Source organism: Epinephelus moara, chromosome 5 (assembly GCF_006386435.1).
Source record: "Epinephelus moara isolate mb chromosome 5, YSFRI_EMoa_1.0, whole genome shotgun sequence".
Taxonomy (NCBI): Eukaryota; Metazoa; Chordata; class Actinopteri; order Perciformes; family Serranidae; genus Epinephelus; species Epinephelus moara.
In genome coordinates, this window is record NC_065510.1 from 7,834,376 (window position 1) to 7,856,829 (window position 22,454).

The 22,454-nt window shown below is 41.3% G+C and overlaps 3 protein-coding genes across 4 annotated transcripts in view; all 3 read right to left on the bottom strand.

The window, feature by feature from the left end:
• Positions 1-36: 36 nt before the first annotated feature.
• On the bottom strand, positions 37-15,302 carry baiap2l2b (BAR/IMD domain containing adaptor protein 2 like 2b). 2 transcript variants are annotated; one of them, XM_050043346.1, is made up of 15 exons: positions 15,291-15,302; positions 12,751-12,850; positions 12,419-12,494; positions 11,074-11,160; positions 9,143-9,204; positions 8,472-8,543; positions 7,632-7,721; positions 6,061-6,192; positions 5,772-5,876; positions 4,506-4,608; positions 3,974-4,181; positions 3,134-3,199; positions 2,359-2,704; positions 2,198-2,241; positions 37-1,485 (listed from the first exon to the last, which is right to left on the bottom strand). In XM_050043346.1, exons 2-15 carry the CDS (start codon positions 12,802-12,804, stop codon positions 1,410-1,412), a joined length of 1,521 nt encoding a protein of 506 aa, XP_049899303.1. In that variant the 5' UTR covers positions 12,805-12,850; positions 15,291-15,302; the 3' UTR covers positions 37-1,409. The 2 variants fall into 2 exon arrangements, with proteins under 2 accessions (XP_049899303.1, XP_049899302.1); XM_050043345.1 differs by lacking the exon at positions 15,291-15,302 and having other exon boundaries at positions 12,751-13,078.
• LOC126389644 (extracellular serine/threonine protein kinase FAM20C-like) overlaps positions 14,882-22,454 on the bottom strand; it is a 42,875-nt gene continuing 35,302 nt past the window's right edge. Inside the window, exons 9-11 of the mRNA XM_050043343.1 lie at positions 15,906-15,987; positions 15,741-15,800; positions 14,882-15,551 (exon numbers count right to left, since the gene is read on the bottom strand). Of these exons, the coding sequence (XP_049899300.1) occupies positions 15,287-15,551; positions 15,741-15,800; positions 15,906-15,987 (407 nt within the window). The 3' untranslated portion in view covers positions 14,882-15,286. The remainder of the gene's footprint in view (positions 15,552-15,740; positions 15,801-15,905; positions 15,988-22,454) is intronic.
• Positions 16,837-22,454, bottom strand: part of LOC126389642 (dynein heavy chain domain-containing protein 1) — a 27,322-nt gene continuing 21,704 nt past the window's right edge. Inside the window, exons 36-43 of the mRNA XM_050043339.1 lie at positions 20,693-21,724; positions 20,425-20,599; positions 20,242-20,316; positions 19,763-19,988; positions 19,475-19,566; positions 19,244-19,393; positions 17,557-18,182; positions 16,837-17,428 (exon numbers count right to left, since the gene is read on the bottom strand). Coding sequence (XP_049899296.1) covers positions 16,967-17,428; positions 17,557-18,182; positions 19,244-19,393; positions 19,475-19,566; positions 19,763-19,988; positions 20,242-20,316; positions 20,425-20,599; positions 20,693-21,724 — 2,838 coding nt within the window. The 3' untranslated portion in view covers positions 16,837-16,966. The remainder of the gene's footprint in view (positions 17,429-17,556; positions 18,183-19,243; positions 19,394-19,474; positions 19,567-19,762; positions 19,989-20,241; positions 20,317-20,424; positions 20,600-20,692; positions 21,725-22,454) is intronic.

Sequence of the window (22,454 nt, forward strand, 5' to 3'; positions counted from 1 at the left end):
GTGAGAAGCTGTGGCCTAAGTTATCATAGATAGATATAGATCTGATATGTATCATACTGTATTTAGGATAAATTACAAAAATAACCCAAGTCAGATTTAAAAAGGATGTTCAGATCTGTGAAATCAGATCTGTATCATATTCAGTGTTGCGCACGTTCACACTTAACAAGAGCTAGCTTAAAGTTCAGTTCACACAGATTAGTTCACAGACCAAAAGAACAGACTAGTTTCAGGTCATGTCTTTCGTTCTTTTAAATAACATAAAATCTTGTGATCATCATTCACTGGTATATACTTCCCAAGACTGGTCGAATGCTTCAACTCAATGTGTGGTTTCAAATTTGTTGCCAACACGGCTGACATTCAGATTTGTTTTTGCAGACATAATTGGCATATAAATGTGGGATGTTTTCCGTTGGAAGTACTGGCAACTGCGCTATGCATGTCCGAAGCATTATTAGCACTAGCCATGTGAGTTGTCAGCAAACAGGGTAACGTAAATCCTCAGGTGCTATAAAACAAGCATTGTAAACTGCCGTGAGAGTGAACAAAGCTCACACTCAAGTTCATAAGTTGCAAAATGATGCATTCTGTTCACCAAAATGTGAGCACATTCAATGTACAGCACAACACTGATCACATGAACAAAATATTCTGATTCGGACACATTTGCAATTTACATTTGCTTTGAAATACATAGCATGAGAGCGAGACAAATTAAAGTTTCAGAAAAAAAACTAGTTCAAGGAAAAGATTAACATTTTGGGAAATACAGTTAATTGCTTTTCTTGCACAGATTCAGATGACAAGATCAATACCACTCTCATGTCTGTTGCTAAATATGTTGCTCGAGCCAGCAGCCAGGTAGCTCAGCTTAGCGTTGGATAACTATCCACAAGTATAAACACAAAATATGCTGGTAGGCTGATTTTTAGCCGTTTCCTCCAGTTTACACTCTTAATGTTTAGCTACCCAGCTGCTGGCTGTGGTTTTATATTTAGCAGGCAGATATATGAGTGATATCGATGTTTTAACTCTGAGCTAGCGGGTAAGCATATTTCCAAAATTGTCAAGAACATTTTTACTGTAACAGACAAACAGATCTATCTACATAAAAACATAAGTACTGTACACAGAGTTGATAAAACAACAACTTCAAAATTGTACGGTTGTTTGATATTAAACTACTAAGATGTATAACTTTTGCTTTTGGTACAAGAAAAACCTCATCTTATCTAACACTGTACAAAAAAAAAATCACCAAACCTTCCTCTGCCTCTCTGGCTCAAGGCCTTCACACTTCAGAGATGCCATTACATTCTCCTGAAACAAAAAAATTGTGCATCCTGCCCCCACAACCTGATCTGCCAGCCTCGGTTACAAACCCAGCCTGCAAGAGTGCTGACGGCTCAGTGGATCTGTGGAGCGGATCTGTCATTGGTCGTCGTGGGGCGAAGCTTTACAGTGGCGAATGGGTTTGTGCCTCTGAAACAAGAGGATGACGAACAATGTTACACAATACCTCACACGCTCAACTGCTCTCCGCCAACACAAATAAACCACATACACACACACACACACACACACACGCGCGCGAACACTCCAGGTTGGGAAACTAACACCAGACCTCAACGCGCGCGAACACTCCAGGTTGGGAAACTAACACCAGACCTCAGCCAGAAGATGGAAAATTTTGACTGTGGATAGAGAGCGTGCTAGTGAGCAAGCTGCAGAGGTAATGTGTGTAACTAATGTGCATCTACAAAATACATGTACCTGCAATTTAAACATGAGCCTTTTGGATTTGTGCATCTTCCAATATCTAAGGTCTATGATTTGATTATTTTTCATATCAAAAAATATTCTCATTTCTTTCTGCTCAACAGTTTTCTTATTGATGTGGAAAATCTTTTGAAACAGCACATAAACTAATACCTAAAGTGTCTGTTGAAACCCAGACAACTGCTACAAGCACAGATCTAATACTCCTAATGTTCCTGGTACATGATCATGCATACTCGTGTGGAATCAAGTCACTGTGTTTCATTAGAATCACTTCAGACAAATTATATCCCAGACACAACACTGACTAGCAAATAGATAATCCTGAATAAATTATTTAAAAAGGTAATGGAATTCATTAGACACTGAATCCAGGGAAACATTTTCCTGTAAACCTATACACTCTGAAAATTACCTGGGAAACAGCGGGTTTTCAGGCGGCCCGTGGGGCGATAATGCCTACGAAAAGAGAGGATTGCACAAAACAAGTGAAGTCGGATAACTGTATCGTGGTTTATATGGACACGAAAAAAAAATGTTGTCATCCTTTGAAAGTGAATTCTTTTCAGAAGGTACCTGGACATCAGATGCTGATTCACCCTTCCTCTCGGGGAGGGGAGAGATTGGTCGAAAATCTACGGAGCCCCTTCGAAGGTTCTGACTTGAGAGAGGAGGAGGCGGTGGGGGAGGAGGTGGAGGTGGGTGTTCGTTGTAGCTCTTCGTTTGACTTTGCTTTGTCTCCAAGGCCGACTCCAGCTTCTTCTCAGGGAGAGGAGAGATCGGCCGGAAGTCTACAGAGGCTCTGCGGTTGGGTGTGGCTGGCGGCGGGACATCACCGTAGTTCTTGCTCTCTGACTGGTCAGTGTAGGTGTCAGTAGGGTCCAGCAGATTGTTCATACTGTGGCTTCTTACAGAACCACCACTGAAAGGTAAAATGCACAAATATAGGAACTTTAAGTGATTCATAGCAGGAGAGTGACCTGGAATATTTTGGTATATATTACGTCTTACAGAGCAGCCAACTACTAATGCATTGTAGGTAAGTAGTCATTCTGTTGTGTAATCGCTGTAAGACAACAGTCTTTTCTATTGGTGTTCAGGCTTAAGTTTATTAATAGACAGTGTAGACCCTGGGCCAAATCCGGTCCATGATAGCATCAAATCGGGCCCAGGAAGGATCCCTGGATACCCCAGCAGAGCAAACATTGTAAGGCTGCTAACAAGCAATTCATTTATAATACTGACAAATATTATTAAAGTTTGTTTATTAACTGGCCATTGCCCTCGTCATTTTGCAAAAGCGATTAAAAGCGATGTTTTAACTCTGAGCTAGCGGGTAAGTGATTCCTACCTTGTTGCTAAAGTGTTGGAGAAATCTTCAACAGGGGCCACATAAGCAGCAGGGAACCAGCCCTGACTGGAGGAGATGAGACAGATACAGATGAGGAAAAAACAAACTTCATCAACTCTCTTGTCCCTTTACCAGGAGTATGTGCAGTCAAACAGTCTATCAGAAAATACATACACATAGTTTTTTAGATGTGAAATCAATGTACAAGTTTAGAGTGTCTGTAAACATAAAAGTCAGCTTTCACACTATTTTTCTGCTCTACTTTATCAAACTCTTGTTATACAGAGCTCTTTGTTCTCTTGTCAAATGGAAACCTACACAGAGCACCATTTAGATTTCATCTTATAATTTATTGATGTTCAAAGTGAATAGCTTTACCATTTTATCACACAAAATGACAATTGCTCCTCTGTGTTGCTTTGTTGAGTTGCCGATCAATAACCATGACTCAACTCTTCTACAGTAAGTTGCTGAGATTTCTCTTTTCAAAACTCTCGGCCTATTCTTCATGCTCCAAGGCTATCAACCTACTTCCTATACTTGTGACTAATGAGCACTGTGAGACATTTTGCTCTGATGATAAAGGAACAAATGACAGTATTGTTATCATTTTCATTCACTTCTCTTTTGTATCCTGAATAATTGGCTTGCGATCTCATCTCTCTCGTGACAATGTAATTTCAGTTTATATGATACAAGGAGGAGTGGGAAGGATAAGTAGCAACGACGGTGCTCGAGCAGTTGCAATTTCTTCTGGTTGATAAAACTCACAGACTCTCATGTAAACTATTCTATGGCTCCTTCACCTGCATGCATACATCTTCTATCTCAGCTACCCACCGCAGGCTGCTGTCAGTGCGCCCATACAGCCAGCCGTTGCGTGGCTCTTGGACGAGTACGGTGACAGTCTCTCCCCTGTTGAAAGGCAGAAGCTTTGGGTTGGATGAGGAGGGATGAGATACCAGGGCTCTCATGGCTTTCCCTCCACCAAGACCCAGAGATTCCCCAACTGAGCTAGAGCGAGAGCGGCTGGGCAGGGGGGACGGCGCTGTAGAGCGAGTAGAGGATGAACAGAGAGCGTAACAGAGAGAGTTAGACATAAAACAGGAAAAACTTTCCTGGCTCATGCTTGACACACCACTATTTTGCATGAATTAATGCATAGGCAAAAATAAAAGGATAACTAATTAACTCAAACTTTAATGTACAAACTCTATTGTGTTAATTTACACACTGCTAATGTACAAAACATTATTTTTTGGTTGTGTAATTAATCTAATGCTGGAGAGATAAATACTGCTGCTGCGTGACTTCAAACATTGTCTCATATTTATTAACGATGGCGTCCATGAAGTACAGTCCTCCCTCCCACCTCTAGAGGGCACTCTGCCCAGCGCCTGCTGCTCCCTCCTGGCCCAGGACATGTCTTCATCTCTGGCTACTGTTTGCAGCAGGGAGCTCACTGAACCTCTCAACTGGTAAGACACAACATACACAGGGAAATAAACTGCATTTCTATTTTAATTACAGATTTAGCACACTTTTTTACTGCAGTGGATAGAACATAAAGAAGCTGGATTGAGGGTGTTTTCACACTCGGTCCTTTTCAGCCCTCTAAACAAACAGAGCGGTGACTCACCATTTTTTAAGTATTTGTGAGCACACCAAGAGAACTCATTCCCCTCTGAAGCGCTTCAAGTCCACATTGCGGTTTGCTTGACCTGTGCATTGTGAACACAAAGTGTTCCAGGTTTGCTTTGCTCTTTGCCATTGTGTTTAGCGCTCTAGATCACATGCTATTGCACTGGGACGCTTGAAAAAACAGACGCAATCACATTGGCCTGTAATGCTTGCAAAGGAACAGGACGAGAAGTAGATTGGTCCCCAGTGATACCGCACGTCTCAAGATGTGGGATGTAGTCTAACAGTCTACAGCACAGAAACACTAAGGTTTTCCTCCAATTATAAGTTCATCTGAAAGTGAGGGGTCTTATAACCGCACTGCAGTGCCACATCAAAGTAAAAAAAAAAAGGTGCACTTTAAGGGGACTGAGTTTGGTTTGTTTAGAAAGGACTTTATGTGAAAACACCCTTAGTTGGAGCATCTGTGCAGGGCCACACTGAGGCATTTTTATAAGTCACAGAGTAAATAATGGTGACCCTTTCCCATAAATTCAACACGTCATGCAGATGATTTAGAGTCAAACCTGAACATTATTATCTCAGTAAAGAAAGAAAGGCTGAGCCATCGTACTGGATGGCATTGGGATTTTACAGGTGCATTTTATCAAGTGGCCAATGAATGTACAATAAAAAATTTTCAATGCAGTGAAAAGTTAAGGACTCTGAACCACTGAAGGCAAGTGCCAGAGCAGATAAAATAAAGTGCCATTCTCTCTTCAGTTGATCATAACAAAGGCCCTGGCCCTTATTTGATCATTAATGGTAGTTTCCACAGAGCACAGGGTGTGAAGGTTTACATAAACCATGTTACTAAGGCTATACACAGACACTGGTGCAGCATCCCGAGTCAGTACAGCTTCTTTTCACCCTGTCTGGTGCTTGGAATGCCAATTAACTGAGTATAATGTTCACGTTGGATCAAAATAATTGACTAAACCACATAACACCTTGGTACCTGCGCATCTTGATCCAAATGGGTGGGAGTTCGAGGTCTGGACCCTCTGGTCTCGTTCACCTTCTCCTTCCATCCATCTGCCTTCTGCTGGAGAGAAGCACCGGTCTGAAAACAGATGAAAGGTGAGCACCTCATTAAATCTCAGGCAGCAACAAAATGAACAGAAACGCTTCTGTAAATGAGCCAACGGACACTGATACGTGCATTTCATATAATCAAGCAATTAACATGCTACCACGTGGGTGGAATAAAAATGCCGTGCAGCCCAGTGTCTCCTGTGTGTGTACACCTTGTTTATAAGGAAGAGCAGTGACTGAGTGAGGCCACAGTGTTTCTCAGCCAAGAAGCGATACCTCCTCTCCTCCTCCTTCTGGATCTCCTGCTGGCTCTGCCTCAGGTACAGCATGTACTCACTATTCTCCTAAAAACACACACAGAGAAGCACACACACACACACACACACATTAGAAATGACATAATTGTGAAGAAGTATTGCTGGACTGTGTGGATGTTGATGTACCCATCAGGGATGAAAAAGGTGGAGGTGTTAGCTCGGAAAAATTTATGATTTATGTGGTATTTATTCTTTGCAACTGCTGTTTGGTCAGTTATAAGACAGGCCTTAGATATGTCATTTATTTATGTATTTCAGAACCACGGCAACTAATAGAAAAACTAAAAGTTAATTTCAATTCAGCAGTTATTTTTCAGGGATAATGGCATTTGCCCCCTTCTCAAGCGACATAATTAGGCAACTGTAACAAGTGTTCAGTTTAAATACATCACAAGTAACATAGGTTCATTTTATCTTAATGTACACCGTTGTCTCGTGGATTAATCTCATGTTTCATAACAATTCTAAAAGCAAACTGTTTAATTATATCAAGATTAAGACATGTATTAGCCTTACTAATATTATCTTAGCATAAAGAAAATGCAAACCATCAGGGGATGGTGTTAATGTTTAGTTAGTTGGCACTTTGGCTGAGCTTAACTTATGTTGTCATCGCCTGCATAATGGTAATGTTAGCAAAGTTAAACAGAGTAGTCTCAGAGTGCTAATGTCTTCGTTAGACAAGTTGAATTTGGAAAAACAACTAGCTAATTTTAGGCTCCATTAAACAATGTTAAAACCTAACGTTACATAAAAATTGTGATGGCTAGCTTTTGCCTAATCAGATAATTAACAATCCCAAGCTGGACATGTCGTCATTTAAGCCAATTAAGGTCATCGTAATACTACTGTAAGAGATTTTGGATGGATGGATGGATGGATAGGTAGATAAGTAAACAGAAGGAGGAGAGGGGGGATGATGGGTTCAGCAGCCTGTCGACTGCTCTCGGCAAAAAAAATTTTTTTGGCCTCTTGGTTCGTCTGTGTATGATTCTGAGCCTGCCTGAGGGGAGAGTGAAAAACAGGAGGTACTCAAAATGTGAGGGGCCTGCCCTGTTGTTAGATGCCTGTTTGTAGAAACAGCTCAGGTGACTGTCAGTTTTGGAAGTGGGGAGTCGGCGATCCATTGAGCCGTTTTAATTATCCGCTGCAAGTTCTTCCTGTCTGCAGTGGCACACCTAGAGTACCAGACTGTACAGCAGTGCGTCAGGATACTATCAATGGTGAAGCAGCAGAAGCTGATCAACAGTGTTTGAGGGAGTCTGTTGCGCCTCAGAGTCCACATGAAAAAACAGGCACCGCTGGGCCTTCAGGCACCGCTGGGCCTTCAGGCACCGCTGGGCCTTCTTTTAGTGTTAGTATAGGTGTAAAACTGCTAACAGTTGGAGAGCACCAGACTGCTGTGTCTGTGCGCACCACCATCTTAGATCATGTTTATGTATGTGTGTGTATGTTTGTGTAAGTACCAGAGAGTCCCTGTAGGCTCCTCGTCTGAGCTGTTTCTCCAAAGCCTCTGCCTGGTTCCTCACCTCCAGCTCATACACTCTGCGACTACCCTGAAGTACAGGAAACAGTTTGATTTGAGAAGCTCTGATGTGATAATGAAAAGTTTTCCTGAGACTAACTACCTCTCAGCTGATTGTGGTCTTGACTGACTTAACCTCACAGATGAATTCAGACTCAGATGGGTACTGAAAGTTCTCAGAAAGAGGTTTATGCAATTAGAAATGCAATAAATGTGGCTAAAGTGACCAGATGCATGTAAGATGTTCTTACAAAGCAGTAAAAAACTGTCTGCAACTCATTACCAAAAAGTAAAGTTATTGGTCAACTACAGTGTTCACTTGTCTTATTGGAGGATATGCAAATATTAATTACATATCAAGACTACCAAAAATGTAGGTACATTTCAGATCATTAGGAGAACTGCAACAAATGCGAACTCCTAAGTAAACTATACACACATGTAGCTTACATTTGTTGAGCCATAAAATAGGAATAAACTACAGTCCTAAAATTGATTTAGTCCACTAAGCATTTATTTGCAAAAACCGTACTAACGAATATCTTGCTCAGAATTTTCTCTTTCTATTTAGTCAACAACTTAACAAGCATTTATAAATTTCGACAATGAACCCACAAATGATTGCAATGCAGACCTCCCACTGAATATAATAAGAGAATAGCTGACACATTGTTTCCATAAACTACACTCCTAGTCCAGTAAGTTCCCCAAAATTCTCCTCAACACAACCCAGCCCTCAGAGGAGTAGATATACAAACACGTTCCCCCTCAGTGAACTCACCTCAATGTACTCCTCATCCAACTTAACATTCTTCTCCATTGCTTGCAACACCTCTACCTGGAACCATCGAAACTGCAACAGAAAGAACAACAATGTTGCAGTGATGCAGCCAAGTCATTATGGAAACTTCCCCCTTGTTCAAACAGTAGATTGTTTTGTGTGACTAAATCTATATGCAAATGTCATCCATCCTCAGGCCAACTTTTTAATCAGAGGCCATGTTTTGCTTATTCACATCACTGAAAGCCACGGCAATCAAGCGTAAGGGTTCGAGTGGCGCTATGAATTTTAAACAAGCAGTGAAATGCAAGCAGGAACTCGTTTCCTGAGAGCTTTCTGTAGAGCTCAACTGTGGTCCACCAGTTTGTAACAAGTCAGCACTCTGCACAAACTTTCTTCATTAACAAAGGACATTACTCACTTATCATAAAATCAAATGGATTTAATAAAATCACCACCTTTTTAAGGAAGATGCCATTTCACTAACTGTGGTTATTATTTATTCACATATGACCTGATCACTACCATTACTACGGAATAGTTCGAGATATTTGCACTTTCAGTAAAAACTTTTCAAGACACTTAAAAGATTTAGCCAGCTTTTCTGAGACTGCTGGGATCCAGTGTTTTGGTTTGAATAACATGAGTATTGACTGAATGCTTGCACTGACCACTCCTTCCATTTCTGCGGTGAGTCTTCTCTGTGTTTCTGATATTTGGATCAGAACATCCCCTGTTTTAAACAAACAGAAAGAGAAATCAGAGACTTGACTGACCATCACCATATCATACTGTTATATTGTTCGTTATATCATAATGTATTTCATATGTTTTATATACTTGCAACAAAATCTTCTTTGGGTGCAAGTACCAGGGTTCCCATACATTTTAACCAGTGAATTTTCAAAACTTTTCCATAATATTTCACCCCACTTCCACGACTTTATTTAGCTGTTGGGACTATATAGTAATACAGCCATACATAATTAAACACGCACTTCCATGCATTTGCAAAGTAGCAAACTTCTAGAGCTTGCTAACTTTACTCGCTCGTTAGACGACTAGCTGTATATGCTAATAGACCAGAGCATAGTACTTTACTTACTACAAAATGTCAAGGTTGCACCTGTTTTTGAGGGATAGAAAATGAAAGATCCTGCAGATGTCAATGCAGTTTGACACATGTTCAGATTATAATTTTGACAAGGCTGTGTGCATTTATTTTGTATTTAACAAAACTTTGTATATTTGAATGTTTCTCAAAGCCTTTGAGAAGAACTGGGAACCTAACCCACTGGTTGCTGTCCTAGGTGCCACGAGTGCCTTACCTTTGGCTGAGTTATCAAGATGACATACTAAGCGTTTGTTTATATTGAAAATCCTAAAATAAAGGCTATTAAAAAAGTTTGTTTCATGGACATGTGTGACATTTGTTTTGCAACCTTGCCTAAAACCTAATCCTAGGTGTTAACTTAATAAGTTCAGGTTGATCGCCATCACGTTTCAACTGTAATGCAGTGCAGCACTAGATTTTAAATTAACAATAAAGGGAAAATATTTCGCATGATGTTAGACACATTTTAATATTTATAGGAACATATTTTAAACAATAGACAAAACAATATATATTCCAAACTTTTCAAAAACATTCTGTTAATTGCAAACCATTTCCAGGCCTGGAAAACTGTTTTTCTAACGTCATTACTTTTCCAGGAATTTCCCTAACGACCAAAAACACAGCCATTTAAAGACAGAACATGTGAAATCCTCCTTTTCTAGAATACAGGAGATCCAGAGACATTTTGACTTACTACTGATCTACTGCTATCACTCATTTTGTGTTAATGTTCATTATGAAAGAAAGGCACAATACTCTAGCGGGAATTTCAGTCATTTGATATATGACTTTAACACAATTCAACACTGCTCAAGTCATCATGCTAAGATGGTGGAAAGCTAGCCAAGCCCTGTATGTTATGGGTGCCTCTGGTGTTGTCTATTGTCATGGATTGTGGTTGAGCTAATGAACTGAGTGCAGCTGAAAGACTGTCCCCATTTATAATTTAGAGGCTGTCACTCAATAGGGCCCATAGTCACGCTGTGGCTCCCTGACCTTCTCAGTTAGCCGACCCAGCAGAACCACGTGTGTCACGCTGTGCTAGCACTGATGCACGAGCCCACACACTCTCAATGGGGGATGAGTTAGCATTATGCTAATTACCACTAACAATGCTACAGTATCGCACATCCCCTGGGTCGGAGTGAAAGTGAAGCTTGTGGAAAATATGCACTCATGCATGCACTCAGGACATGCACACACACAACTACACACATGAGCACACATACAGAGACAAGAGAGGATGAGAAAGAGCAGTATAAGGATGCAGTTTTAAGGTTACTGAGGGTGTGTGGTATTTTACAGTCTGGGATGCGTCAGTATGAACAGGCTTGACATTAACTTGATAGAGCACTTAGCCATCTCCAGAGGACAATTATGTCTCTGTAATGAATGCAATAAATTAAGGGTGAAACCTGTTATGGAGAGATTGAGTAATCAATCATGCATAAAAACACACACACACTCACAGATACACACACTTACCAAGAGAGCGAGATGAAAGCGTGTGAAGGGCCTGGTCGCCCATCTTAGCCACAGCGCTGAAGTAGGCCTCACTGCAAACAGCTAAGGCTGCAGAGCACACACACACAAATACACAAATACACAATAAACTACAAGATTTTCAAAAACTTAACATTATAAACTTATAAGCTTTGGAGTAACATCACAGCGAGTTAAACTGCTCTTAACTGGATCAATAAATTCTGCCTTTAGTCGTTATAAACATAACCCCGCAGTGCTGCTGATATGTGATATGTGATTTTGGTCTAGGAATAGCCCCATGCCAGTGGGTATAAATTTACCACGCTGCCTTGTTGCACTGTGACTGACGGCCTGTTCCTTTTTTTATCAGGCAGAGAGGTACATTAATGATACATGGTGCTCACCCAATTACCAGCACAACAAACAGGCTAAAGATTGGAGAAGCACAGACAGAAAGAATTACTGAGGTCAGACAGTACAATGGGCAAACAAAAGGCCAGGACCTTTTTCTAAATTGTGGTACCTCATGTTTTGAGGAAAGCAGCTTTAAATTCTGCTTCATGTTTATTTTCTATGTATTGTTTTTTATAAACTATAAGTATAAACCCCCGTACAAGCCCAGTGACTCCTGCCTGTTGGGAAAAGTTGTACATATCCCACATAATAATGAGTCAGCAATTCGTGTATAATCCACAATGGGCTGATGGGAGTAATGAGGTGAGCAGTCCCGAGCAGTCTAGTTAGGAGGCAGGTTGGGGTGGTGGATCAGTTACAAAACGCAGGATTTTCCCCCAGGATTTTCCCCAGGAGACTGGCGTACCTGACCATTTGAACTCTGAGTCATTTTAGGGTACATCATCACCATGTTTCTTTTCCTTAGTCTAACCACAGTAACTTTACTTGCCGAAACCTATCCTCCATAACTTTACCTTATTACATAATTTATAGGACATTATACAAACCATTGTATGAGGATATGTTAGGTTCTTTACAAACACTATATAAACTGTACTGTGTATGTCAAACATTTAATATAGTTGCATTTATTTCTGTCATGTCAAACATTTGTTCCTCCTCATGTGAGATAACAAGACACTATTGTTTATCAAACATAAAAAGCATGACATATCTCTTCTTGAAAAACATGAAAACCCAAAAGAAAGAAAAAATGTTGGTTATTTATGTGCATAAATTGGTTATTAAAAATGAAAAGTGTAAATGTAAATAATAAAAATAACTATTAGAAAATGTCTCTCTGTCTGTCTCATGCATGAAAGCACACAAACACAAACACACATTCAATCTCCCGCACATCTAGTCATCAGTCACTCACAAACCCACTCACCTTGAAAAGCTTTGACATAGCTGTTTCCTAAAGCAACAAGCTTCTGGAGACCAGGATTGAAATGCTCCATCAGATTCTACAATAACACATACACAGACACACAAACATAAAGAGACACACAAACCAACACACCCAAAGAAACAGTGGTTACTTCAGCTGTCACTAAACACACTGGAATTTTAAATCTGATAAATACTCACCTAAGTCACTCCAGCCAGGCCAAGTTTAAATATACATCATAGTTTTCCCCTTACATTTGAAAATACCACATTAAAGCCCACTTTTATTAACAGGAACTAAAGGTAGAGAACAAAGAGACAATACATACTCACCAAATACACAGATAAAGTTGATCTATGCAGCTGGTCACTGGTGGCTCCAGACATAGTGACCAATTTCAAAGACGATAAGAATTTAAAAGAAAGAAAATGCCTAAAAAAAAAATGAACGTCAGAGACAGAACAAACTTCTGTAAAGAGTCTGTATTCCCATTCAAACTTCTGAAGTTTCTTCAGGCGTTTTTTTGTCCTTTGTGTATCGGCGTCTTAAGGCAGTTAAAGTCACCTTGACTGCAGTCCCACTGTACCTATCTGATAGAAGGATAGTGCTTTTCTCCCTCTCTCCCTTTTTCTGTCATCCGTTAACGAGCTCTTTTACCCCCTCGTCAGCAACAGTTTTCGTGGAAAGAGCGAGCAAACGAGTGAGGGGAAGAGAAAAGGGAGTAGGTGCCATCGATATGAGCGGGCCAGGTAAATTATTGATTGAAGCCCTGAAAGAAAAGGAGGAGGAGGACAGCCAGCTGCCCAATTAGCTGTGACGTAGACTCACACCTAAGGGAGGACCTCAACTCTGGTGAAACAACTTACTGCCTTTAAAAAGTTACGTATTAAGTACGCATTTACTGTGAGATACAAAGATACCATCAATAAGAAATACAGATAAATCTGCTTCATAGGACTTACATATTAAACATCTATGAGGTACAATATATTCTGTATACTGATCACCTTCTCTGTCCATCAACAGACCAACATATTGAATCCAGTTGCCAAGAGGAGAGGCAAGTTGAAGTATTGAAACAACTCACATATGTATAAAAGAATAACAAGGTGCAATTCAATATTTAGAGGGATCTTCTGATGTTTTGTACTTTATAGTTGAACCTCACTACTCCGTCCACTCCACTAGAAGCTCTTAACATTATTCCTCTGCAGCAGGCATCTTAACACTGGCTCTAGAGAGGGCCTTTAGTGTTTTTCAATGAAGTGAAGGGCACCGTAGGTTCTCCTCCACACTTGGAAAAGGAGGGGTAAGTTGCCAGATCTTTGAACCTGGTCAGTCCACCAAGTTGGCTGATTAGTCTGGCATCATGACCTTTTCTTGGTTGAAAAAAGAAATTGATCTAATGAGCACCACAGGGGCACTAACACCATTATAAGGCTGTATGCTGGAACCAGTGAGGAGTAATAACAATGGCCAACACTGTAGACAAGATAGACGCTGCTATTGAGGCCATTGTAAATCAACACGTTCTCAATATCGCCCTACATCGTAGTTTGTTTTTTCTTCACTTCACCCTTAAAACCAGTACGTGGGAATGGCTATGCATCAGTTTCGACTTAAAATGCTGTGAGCTTTAAGGGTGTACATTGGTCTCTAGTGACTGGTTAGGTCAAATCAAATCCCCCTCCCCCATGGCAATCAATCAGAGTGGAGGCAATATTAGACTAATGATGGAAACGGTGTGTAACAAGTTGACAATTCTGTCTGAAATCAGGCAAAGAGGTGGGGGGAGGGGTATTCAGTTCATTGCAATCTGCAATGTCACCACTAGATGGCATTAAATTCTTTTAAATATTAAAAGGACAAAGGAATCATGAGGATAATACCTAGTTATGCTGTATACTGTGTATAGGGCTGTTCATTTGCATTAAAAAAAACCACTAAACAGCAGGATTGGCAAAAATGTTAATTTTACTGAAAACATTTCCCTTACAACAGAGCAGTCAGGGGAACACCACCTAAATTGAGAATTCTGGTATATTATTTCATGCTCTAGGAAAGTTTAATCAATATGTATGAACATGAGCTGCTCTCCCTCAAAGACAGAAACCAGAGAAGTAAAGTCTCATACTTGTGATGTCATCAAGTATACAGTCTGAAGCTGCAATGACAATGAATAGAAGCCAGATTTTGTGGATCCACAGAATGTTTGTTCTCTTTTTTATACCCAAAAGAGCTTAATTGTACTGTATTGTTTTCAGTTCTGAAACAGAAAATGTCCCTGTATACTTAGAACATTCTCCTGGATGCTCTCAGTGTCATTTAGATCATCTTTCCCAATTCACTGTCTGTGGAGCAGCTCTATACTTTATACCCTATGACATCACAAATTCAAATTTTAACACTCAAGTTTTTCTATTTGGAAGAGAATTTTTCATGTTTACCAATATATTTGGGATATCCAAGATCAAAAGAATAAAGTATGAATTGATTGAAAACGACTATCAAAGCTAAAGTAAAATTCTTCGTCAGCAGCTAAACTAACCTGGATCTTAAACATAGTCAAAAATCGCACAAACATTTAACCTGTAACAGACCAGTTTTGTTGTCATCACATTTGAAAGCACCAACTTTTCAAGTTAATGAAAGTTTTCCTTTTTTGTTTTTCCAATACTGAATTTTCAATACTTCAATACTATAATAATCACAATACTTCCTAGGAAATGGTGCAAGTGTTGTAAAAGTCTTAAAATTGCCTTAAATATTTGACCGACAGTCCTTTCCATTGTTGCTTCTCATCATTGTTCTCATCAGTGTGACCTGTAATCATACATATTGATGAAATAACATACAGGAGGTACAGCCCTACCCAGCAGGTGTGACCATGTCCTTCAAGTTGGCCATGTCATCATAGAAGACTTCATCATCACCACCATGTCTCTTTTGGCAACGACTTACAGTCTCCAGCACAGTTTTCAGGCGGCGATCGAGAGCAGTGAGGTGGGGCTCTGACAGCAATGGAGCTACGCTGTGAAGGGGATCATGGGAGAGCGACTCCCTCATGACATCACTGAGACGATACGGTGGCAAAGACAGTAGACGCAGGCGGAGCCAAGTGGAGCGCCGGATTCTAGAGAAAGAGCAAAATGACAGAGAGGAGTTGGGGAGAAAGAAGAACAGGACAGGATGATAAGGGCAGGAAGAAATAATGGAGAGGAAACTAGGAACCTTATTGTGCTGAATTAAATACTACTCTAACTGAATTTAACTGAAGACAAGAAAGTAAATAACTACAGAGTTATCATATTCTTGTTTTTACCTGCAACACTGTTCTAGAGGAACTAGGATCGAAGGCTCATCTTTGGAGTGACGTCCAAATCTGCAATGAGTCAGTCAAGCTGCATCACAGTCACAACCCCAGACTATGTAAAAGTAATTTACATAAGCACACACACACACACACTGACGCACCACAGATACTCACGCTCTGCCGTTGTCAAGGTGTAGTAGGAAGGTATTGTTGCCAAACTTCTCAAAAGTTTCATAATGGTGTCTGTCCATGTTACCTAGAGGAGGGGAGAAGGAATTTGGTTACTTGCAAATGTCAAAGCTCACACCTCCTTTTAACAGTTTTCTGCTGTAAATATTCTTTGATACAGTGCATCATTTCTATCAAACACTGGTGTTGCTCAAATATTGCATTGAAAACATCTTTGCCAACAAATGTGAAACCATAAAATTACACATTAAAGCAATGAGTAGTGATATGTATTGTACTGTTTAACAGCTGTGCAAACAAGCAAAGTGCTGAAACTAAATAAAGTAGATGCTCCAGCAACTACTGTGGCTCAGGAGGTAGAGCGGTCATCTACTAATCCTAAGGTCATTGGTTCAATTCCTTGCCCTTGCAGTCTACATGTCAAAGTGTCTTTGGGCAAGATACCCAGGTGAGCAGATGGCAACTTGTATGGTAGCCTTAGCCGTCAGTGTATGGATGTGTGTGGATGGTGCCTGTAAAGTAAAGCGTTCTGAGTGGCTAAGACTAAATAAATAATTTGCACAAATCTGGCCAAACAGCTGTTTACACAAACATTCAAAATGTCATAATACAAGATGCCAACACTGATGAACTGATCACCCCTGACCTGAGGATAACTGCAAATATATCTGAGGGCATTTTATGTGTGTTCATACATGTGGGTGCAAAATAATTGTGTATAAACATACACATTTTCACAGATTTCAAATGAACACCAAGTTGATATAGAAGTGTACTACAAGGTATACCAGTACATCATGACATCACTGTTGGGTGTGGTTACAGGTGCAACACCTCTGGCCACACCTAACAGTGTTGCTGGTTGGATAAAGTGGATTAAACAAAATGCTACAAATTACCATTATGACATTGCTTGAAGTTTTTAATGAGAAACCACAATCCAAAACATTGTATAAAGAGGCGTTATGTAGCAACAGAGAGTCACATAAATATTTATGAACACTAGTCCTAATGATAAATACAAGATTTCTCATTTTATCCGAGCATCAGTCTGGTGCACCCCAGCTGACAAAACCAGGTTGGTTTAGTCCGAGCATACTCACTAGCCTCGCCCTCCTCAAACTACACAACACAGGATTTAGCTTGGCCTGAAGGGGAAGCGTAGTGATAATGTTAACATCTGCCAGTCCCCAGTTTCCACTCTCCTGCTCTCCATCGAGATAGAGTGGGCAGTGATAGAGTGGTAGCTGTGGGGCGGTTGATGGAGAAGCATGTGTGACCTTGACATTGCTGCCATTGTTTAAGTGGGAACTTTCACAAGAGAAGGTGTCTTTTGTGCTCCTGACTTGAGCTGTGACACAAATAAGGGGCAGTGAGCATGGCTGTGGAGAGACTGTGTCCTGTATGGCTCCTAGCTGTGTATCCCATGATGCCCCTCTCAGTTCCAGGCCACACAAATACACAGCGTCCAGGGGAAGTGAGGCTGGGTAAGTGCTATCACTCAGAACCTGTAATGAAGAGATCAATATGAGTAATTGACCTGCAGGAGTAATAGCAGGGAATTAACTATTTTCATCCACTGGGTTCTAACTTTTAAAAAGCATTTCAGCATGATTTGATTATTTGTATGCTTTACCTGAAAATGCAGAGCTACATCGCTGATATATTTGCGATTTAGTTGAGCAGCCTCTCTCATCACTGTCACCAGAAAGCCTCTGGCGTTTCTGAAGGCAGATAGTCGGTATGCTCCGGGAGGATCTGTAGTGTTGTGGTGCCAGAGATAAGCACTGAGCAACTCTGCTCTCCTCTCCAAGCGAGACAAGTCAGTGAGCTCGAGGAGGGACGCAAAGGTTGGCGAGCTGTATTGAACGGGCTGTTGGAGCTGTGAGAGGAGTGAAGACACCAAATCAATGAGATCATCCCACTCAGCCTGGAGGAAGTCACACAGGTGACTGCGAGAAACAGCTCCTGCATTTCTAACTCTGCTGTCACTCCTGTGTGTGAGGTAACTCTTCAGAGCCTGCAGTCTGTCTCTAGCATGGCTATGAGCTGGCAATGTAGCGGGCTGGTTTAGCTGTGTGTAGAAACTCCTCACTGTTCCTAGAGGAGTTTGGGAGGCCTGCAGGAGTGTGTTCAGATTGTGGCTATTGATCTTGATGATCTCAGCTGCCACATCTGCACTGAAGCCCAGCACACGGGGGTCATTAATGTTTTCTGAATCCTGAAGACTCTCTTCCAAAATCTGCAGTAGTTCTGACAAATCTGAGGAAATAAAACATAGTAACAATCAATACATTGTTCTGACACACAAACACCCACTGTGGCTCTAATGCTTGGACTCCTTGCTGCTTGTTGTTTGTAATAATGATTTACAACTGTAGCCTTACATTAAAGTGGCAATTATAGTACTTGTTCTACATACAGGCTTCAGATAAATGTTTTAAATGTAAGAGTAAACCCAGCAAACATTGAGACATTGAATGACCATTGTTTGAATGTGCAATCAAGACGTCCTTTATGGCTCAAAAATAGTTCCAAAATGAAAGCTGTACCAATGTCCGCAAGATTACCTGGCTGTCAGCTGGTCCTCCTTCTGAAGTGCCCTAGCAAAGTCGAAACAGGATAATAAACTACGTTTGACCTACATGGGACTCAAACTGTGGTCTTCTGGGTGAAAGCCTATTCATACACCACAACTTTCTATGTACATGGATTTAGTATTACGATCTACTGTTTATACTAAAGCCCTGAATGCTACTTCTCTCATGTCCGATCAAAGACAGCTTTGGGCTCTTGCAAACACCACAGGCTTAGAATAATGGGACAGAAATACATTTTACATGTAGATATAAATATAAATAAAGGGCATGAACATCTATTTTAAATCTGTAAAAATGGGTATCATGTAATACTACTCTTTGGACATGGAGTGGACGTCACAGTGTGGCCGTCTGATCATATCCATTTCACAACCAAATTGTCAATAAAATGTCTGTTTAAAAATGCAAAAGATACATGCATTTGCTTTTTTTCATGGCAGTAATATGATCAATATTTCCTGGCTTACAAAAAAGAGTGAACGGATCATGATCAGACATGGAAACAACATCGTCATCTAGCTGTTTGCCTCATAATCGCGTTGCAGATTTTGCATCCGACCAGTACCACTTGTAGCCAGGGACACAACGTCTCCGTCCAACCAATGTTTGCTGGGAAGAAAAGATCTTTCCAGGATCTATTTCCTCCAGTTAACTGTGCCATCAGCTAGCTAGTATGATGTTTACTTAAGCACAATACAGTACTATGAGAAAGTTATTGGTTACCAAAGCGGCCGAGAATCCTGGTAATATTCGAGAGGATGTGTGGTCCACTGCTCCAGAGAGGTGATTCTCTACTGAAGCAGGTCTCTGCAACGCTGCCCACTGCCTTCAAATCTGCAGAGTCTAGTACATGGCCGCCATGCACTAGATTAACTACAAATGAAAAGTACAACAAGATTAAAGCGTACAGTAACTGATTTAGAGGGACAGTTTTATCTGTAAATGCTGCCTCACCTGCTATATATTTCAAAGCCTTAGTCTTGTCATGGCAGAGACTACCAATCCAAATGTGTGCATCCATCAAAGCCAGAAGGTCTTCCTGACTCCTTCAAAACAGAAACAACCCACATGCACAACATAAACTCTTAATCCATCCTGAAAAATCCACCATTTGAAGAATGTGCCTTGGCTTTAAAATACAGAGACATCAGTTCAGGTCATACAGTATTGAGTTTCATTCATGATGGATATCACAGGGAAATATACAGATAACTACAGTATACAGTAGGGCAATGGCCTCACCATTCGTAGATTCTCCCTTGGCCTAAGTATTTATAGGTCTGTCTCTGCAGTAACACAGAGTGGAAGATGGCACAGCGCAGGAGGAGCTCCATGTTGTCAGCTGTGACACCCGTCAGTGATTGACACTGTATGACTGACGCCACCTGTCGCAAGGAACAACTCAGCTCCTCCTTCAGATCCCAGGGAGAGTCACAGACCAGAGGCAGGGCACACAGTCGCACTGCCGCTGTTTAATAACAACAACCATCATCATTAAAATTAATATCATTATTACAGCCTGAGCGTAATAATTTATTTTGTTTGTGGAGGGTTGCGATTAGGCTGACACTATACTGAGCAGTGTTTATAATGTAATCTGTTAGGCAGTGGTAGTGGTGGCGAAAAAGAAAAGACTCCTTCGTCCCTTGAACTGAAGCTATGGTGACTGACCTTGAAAGGAAGGCTTTGATAGAACAATAATGGAAATGTAATAGATCTACCTGGTATGGAGCGTGATGCATATTCTTTCGTTATGAACCACAATCGGAAGCTTGGGTGAATCAGGCGTAGCTCCTCTGTGAAACATGTTGGTAGGCAGACAAGATGGCAGATAGGTAGATAGATGAGTTGTAATTGATAATGAGTGAAATACAACTTAAATTGATTCTATATGGTCCACCTACCTCTGAAAGAGGACATCAACTGACTGAGTCGAGCTACTACTGTATCATCCCATTGTTCCAGCAGGTGACAGTTGTTAAAAACCAACCAGTGGCCCTTGTTAACAGCTTTGTCCAGCATTGAGAGAATGACCTCTCTGTCACACTGGGCCCCAAAAGAAATGACTTTCACCTGAATCTAAGACATAATTATTAAGAAAAGAATCACGCACTGCATTTGTGTACATTAGTTGCAAATATTAACTTGAAACAAGATGAAACGGCGTGTTACCTTCTTTGTTTCTGCTGCACAGTGGGCCAATTTGTTTATTAAGTACAGAGGCTGAATGCTTGTCCACTTATCTCCTCTTTGACTCGGCAATGTAAGCACAATGGGTCCCGCATGTTTGACAAAATACCGTAAGAGGGTGTCTGGGTTCCCACTGTGAGGGGCCTCCATACCTGCAATTTGTCCAGGCAGGTAGAGGTGGTCGACCATGGCCTTAACTAGTCCCTCCTGGCATTCGGGGAGCATGGTCTTCCAGAGGAGAGCCCGCTGTAGCAGGGATAGATGGGAGTGAGAGGGACAGGGAACAGCCCCTGCTACAGTGGAAGACGGGAAGCGCAGGTATTCCTGCCACTGACTGGGGCAAGTGGAGAGAGAGGCAATCAACCCTTTGAAGACTGGGATCTTCTCCAAACAGAGGAGCTCTGGGTGGATGTGAGGGGGTATCCAGCTGGGTAAACCACTGGTGGACTGAGAGACAGTAGGAGGATGGGAACAGGGTTTCACTTCAGTGACAGGATGCTCTATGTCTTGAAGACCCTTGACTAAAGCCACCCTCTCAGCCTCAGAGCACAGCTGGTTGTGTTGGAGAAGAGCCACAGACAGCAGCAGCTCCAGAACAGCGACGTGGCTCTTGAAGAGACAAGGCCTGTATTGAGCCAGCAGCTGGACTGCCATCCGCTTTGTGACCTCTGGTATTATACCCCCTGACACTTTCCCAGTGGTACATGACACTAATGGCCTGTCCTTCATAGTGAAGGCCTCTTGCATAACTGTGATGAAGCCACGCAGGGAAAAGTAGTAGGCAGGGGAAAGACGGGACACCTCCTGCAGAGACCGGTAAAAAGCAGCAGCCAGGTTCATTAATTGTCTGACCACAGCCAGCAGGAGGTCGTGGTGCTCAAGCTCCTTACGTAGCTGCTGCATCTCAGCCTGCAGTTTCTTCATTGCATCTTGACAAGCAGCCACGCGGGGTAGAAAAGCAGAGTCCTCTAGCAGTGAGGTGTTAGACTGCAGGATGTAGTCCATCAGAGCATCCTAAGACAAGAAGTAGATAATTACATTATCAACTAAAGGGAATTCACTAGGCTTTAGTTTAACTTAAAGAAAATAACTTTTTTCATTCACTGATCACAACCACAGTGGCAGCTTGATTAACAAATATATAAACTACTCCCAAAAGCCCAGTCCATGATTGTGAGCCGTATCCTCACTACAACCAACACATCATGTTCGGTCCGCATTGACACCATTACATCTTGAGCACAGTTAATAAGGTTTCCATAGTTCACAGTATAATGTAGATAACGTGGACATGCAAAGCCAAACTACAGCTTGTGGGCACAACATGCATTGTAAGATTCAAGCCTGGAAAATTACTAACTGATAATCATTTGAGCCTGACGCTTATCAAGTTCACCCCAAAATCAAAATTACATGTGGTGCTATTTATCAATCTGGATTGTTTTGGTGTTAGTTGCTAAGTGTTGGAGGTATCAGCCATAAAGATGTCTGCCTTGGACATAACTGAACTAGATGGCACACTAGTAGTCTCGCCACCAGACAATCAGAGATCTCCTGCCTTCTGATGGTCTGGGGACACCCCTTTCTAAAGTGTGTTTAACATACCGGAGAAAACGGCCGGCAACAAAGCAACGCCTCTTGCATTTTTTAAAAGGACACGCCCTCCCGGAAATGTGCGCTCCCCCTTTTCTCGTCCGCAAGGAAACAAACACACAGAGAGCTTGAAAATGGATGCCGAGAGATT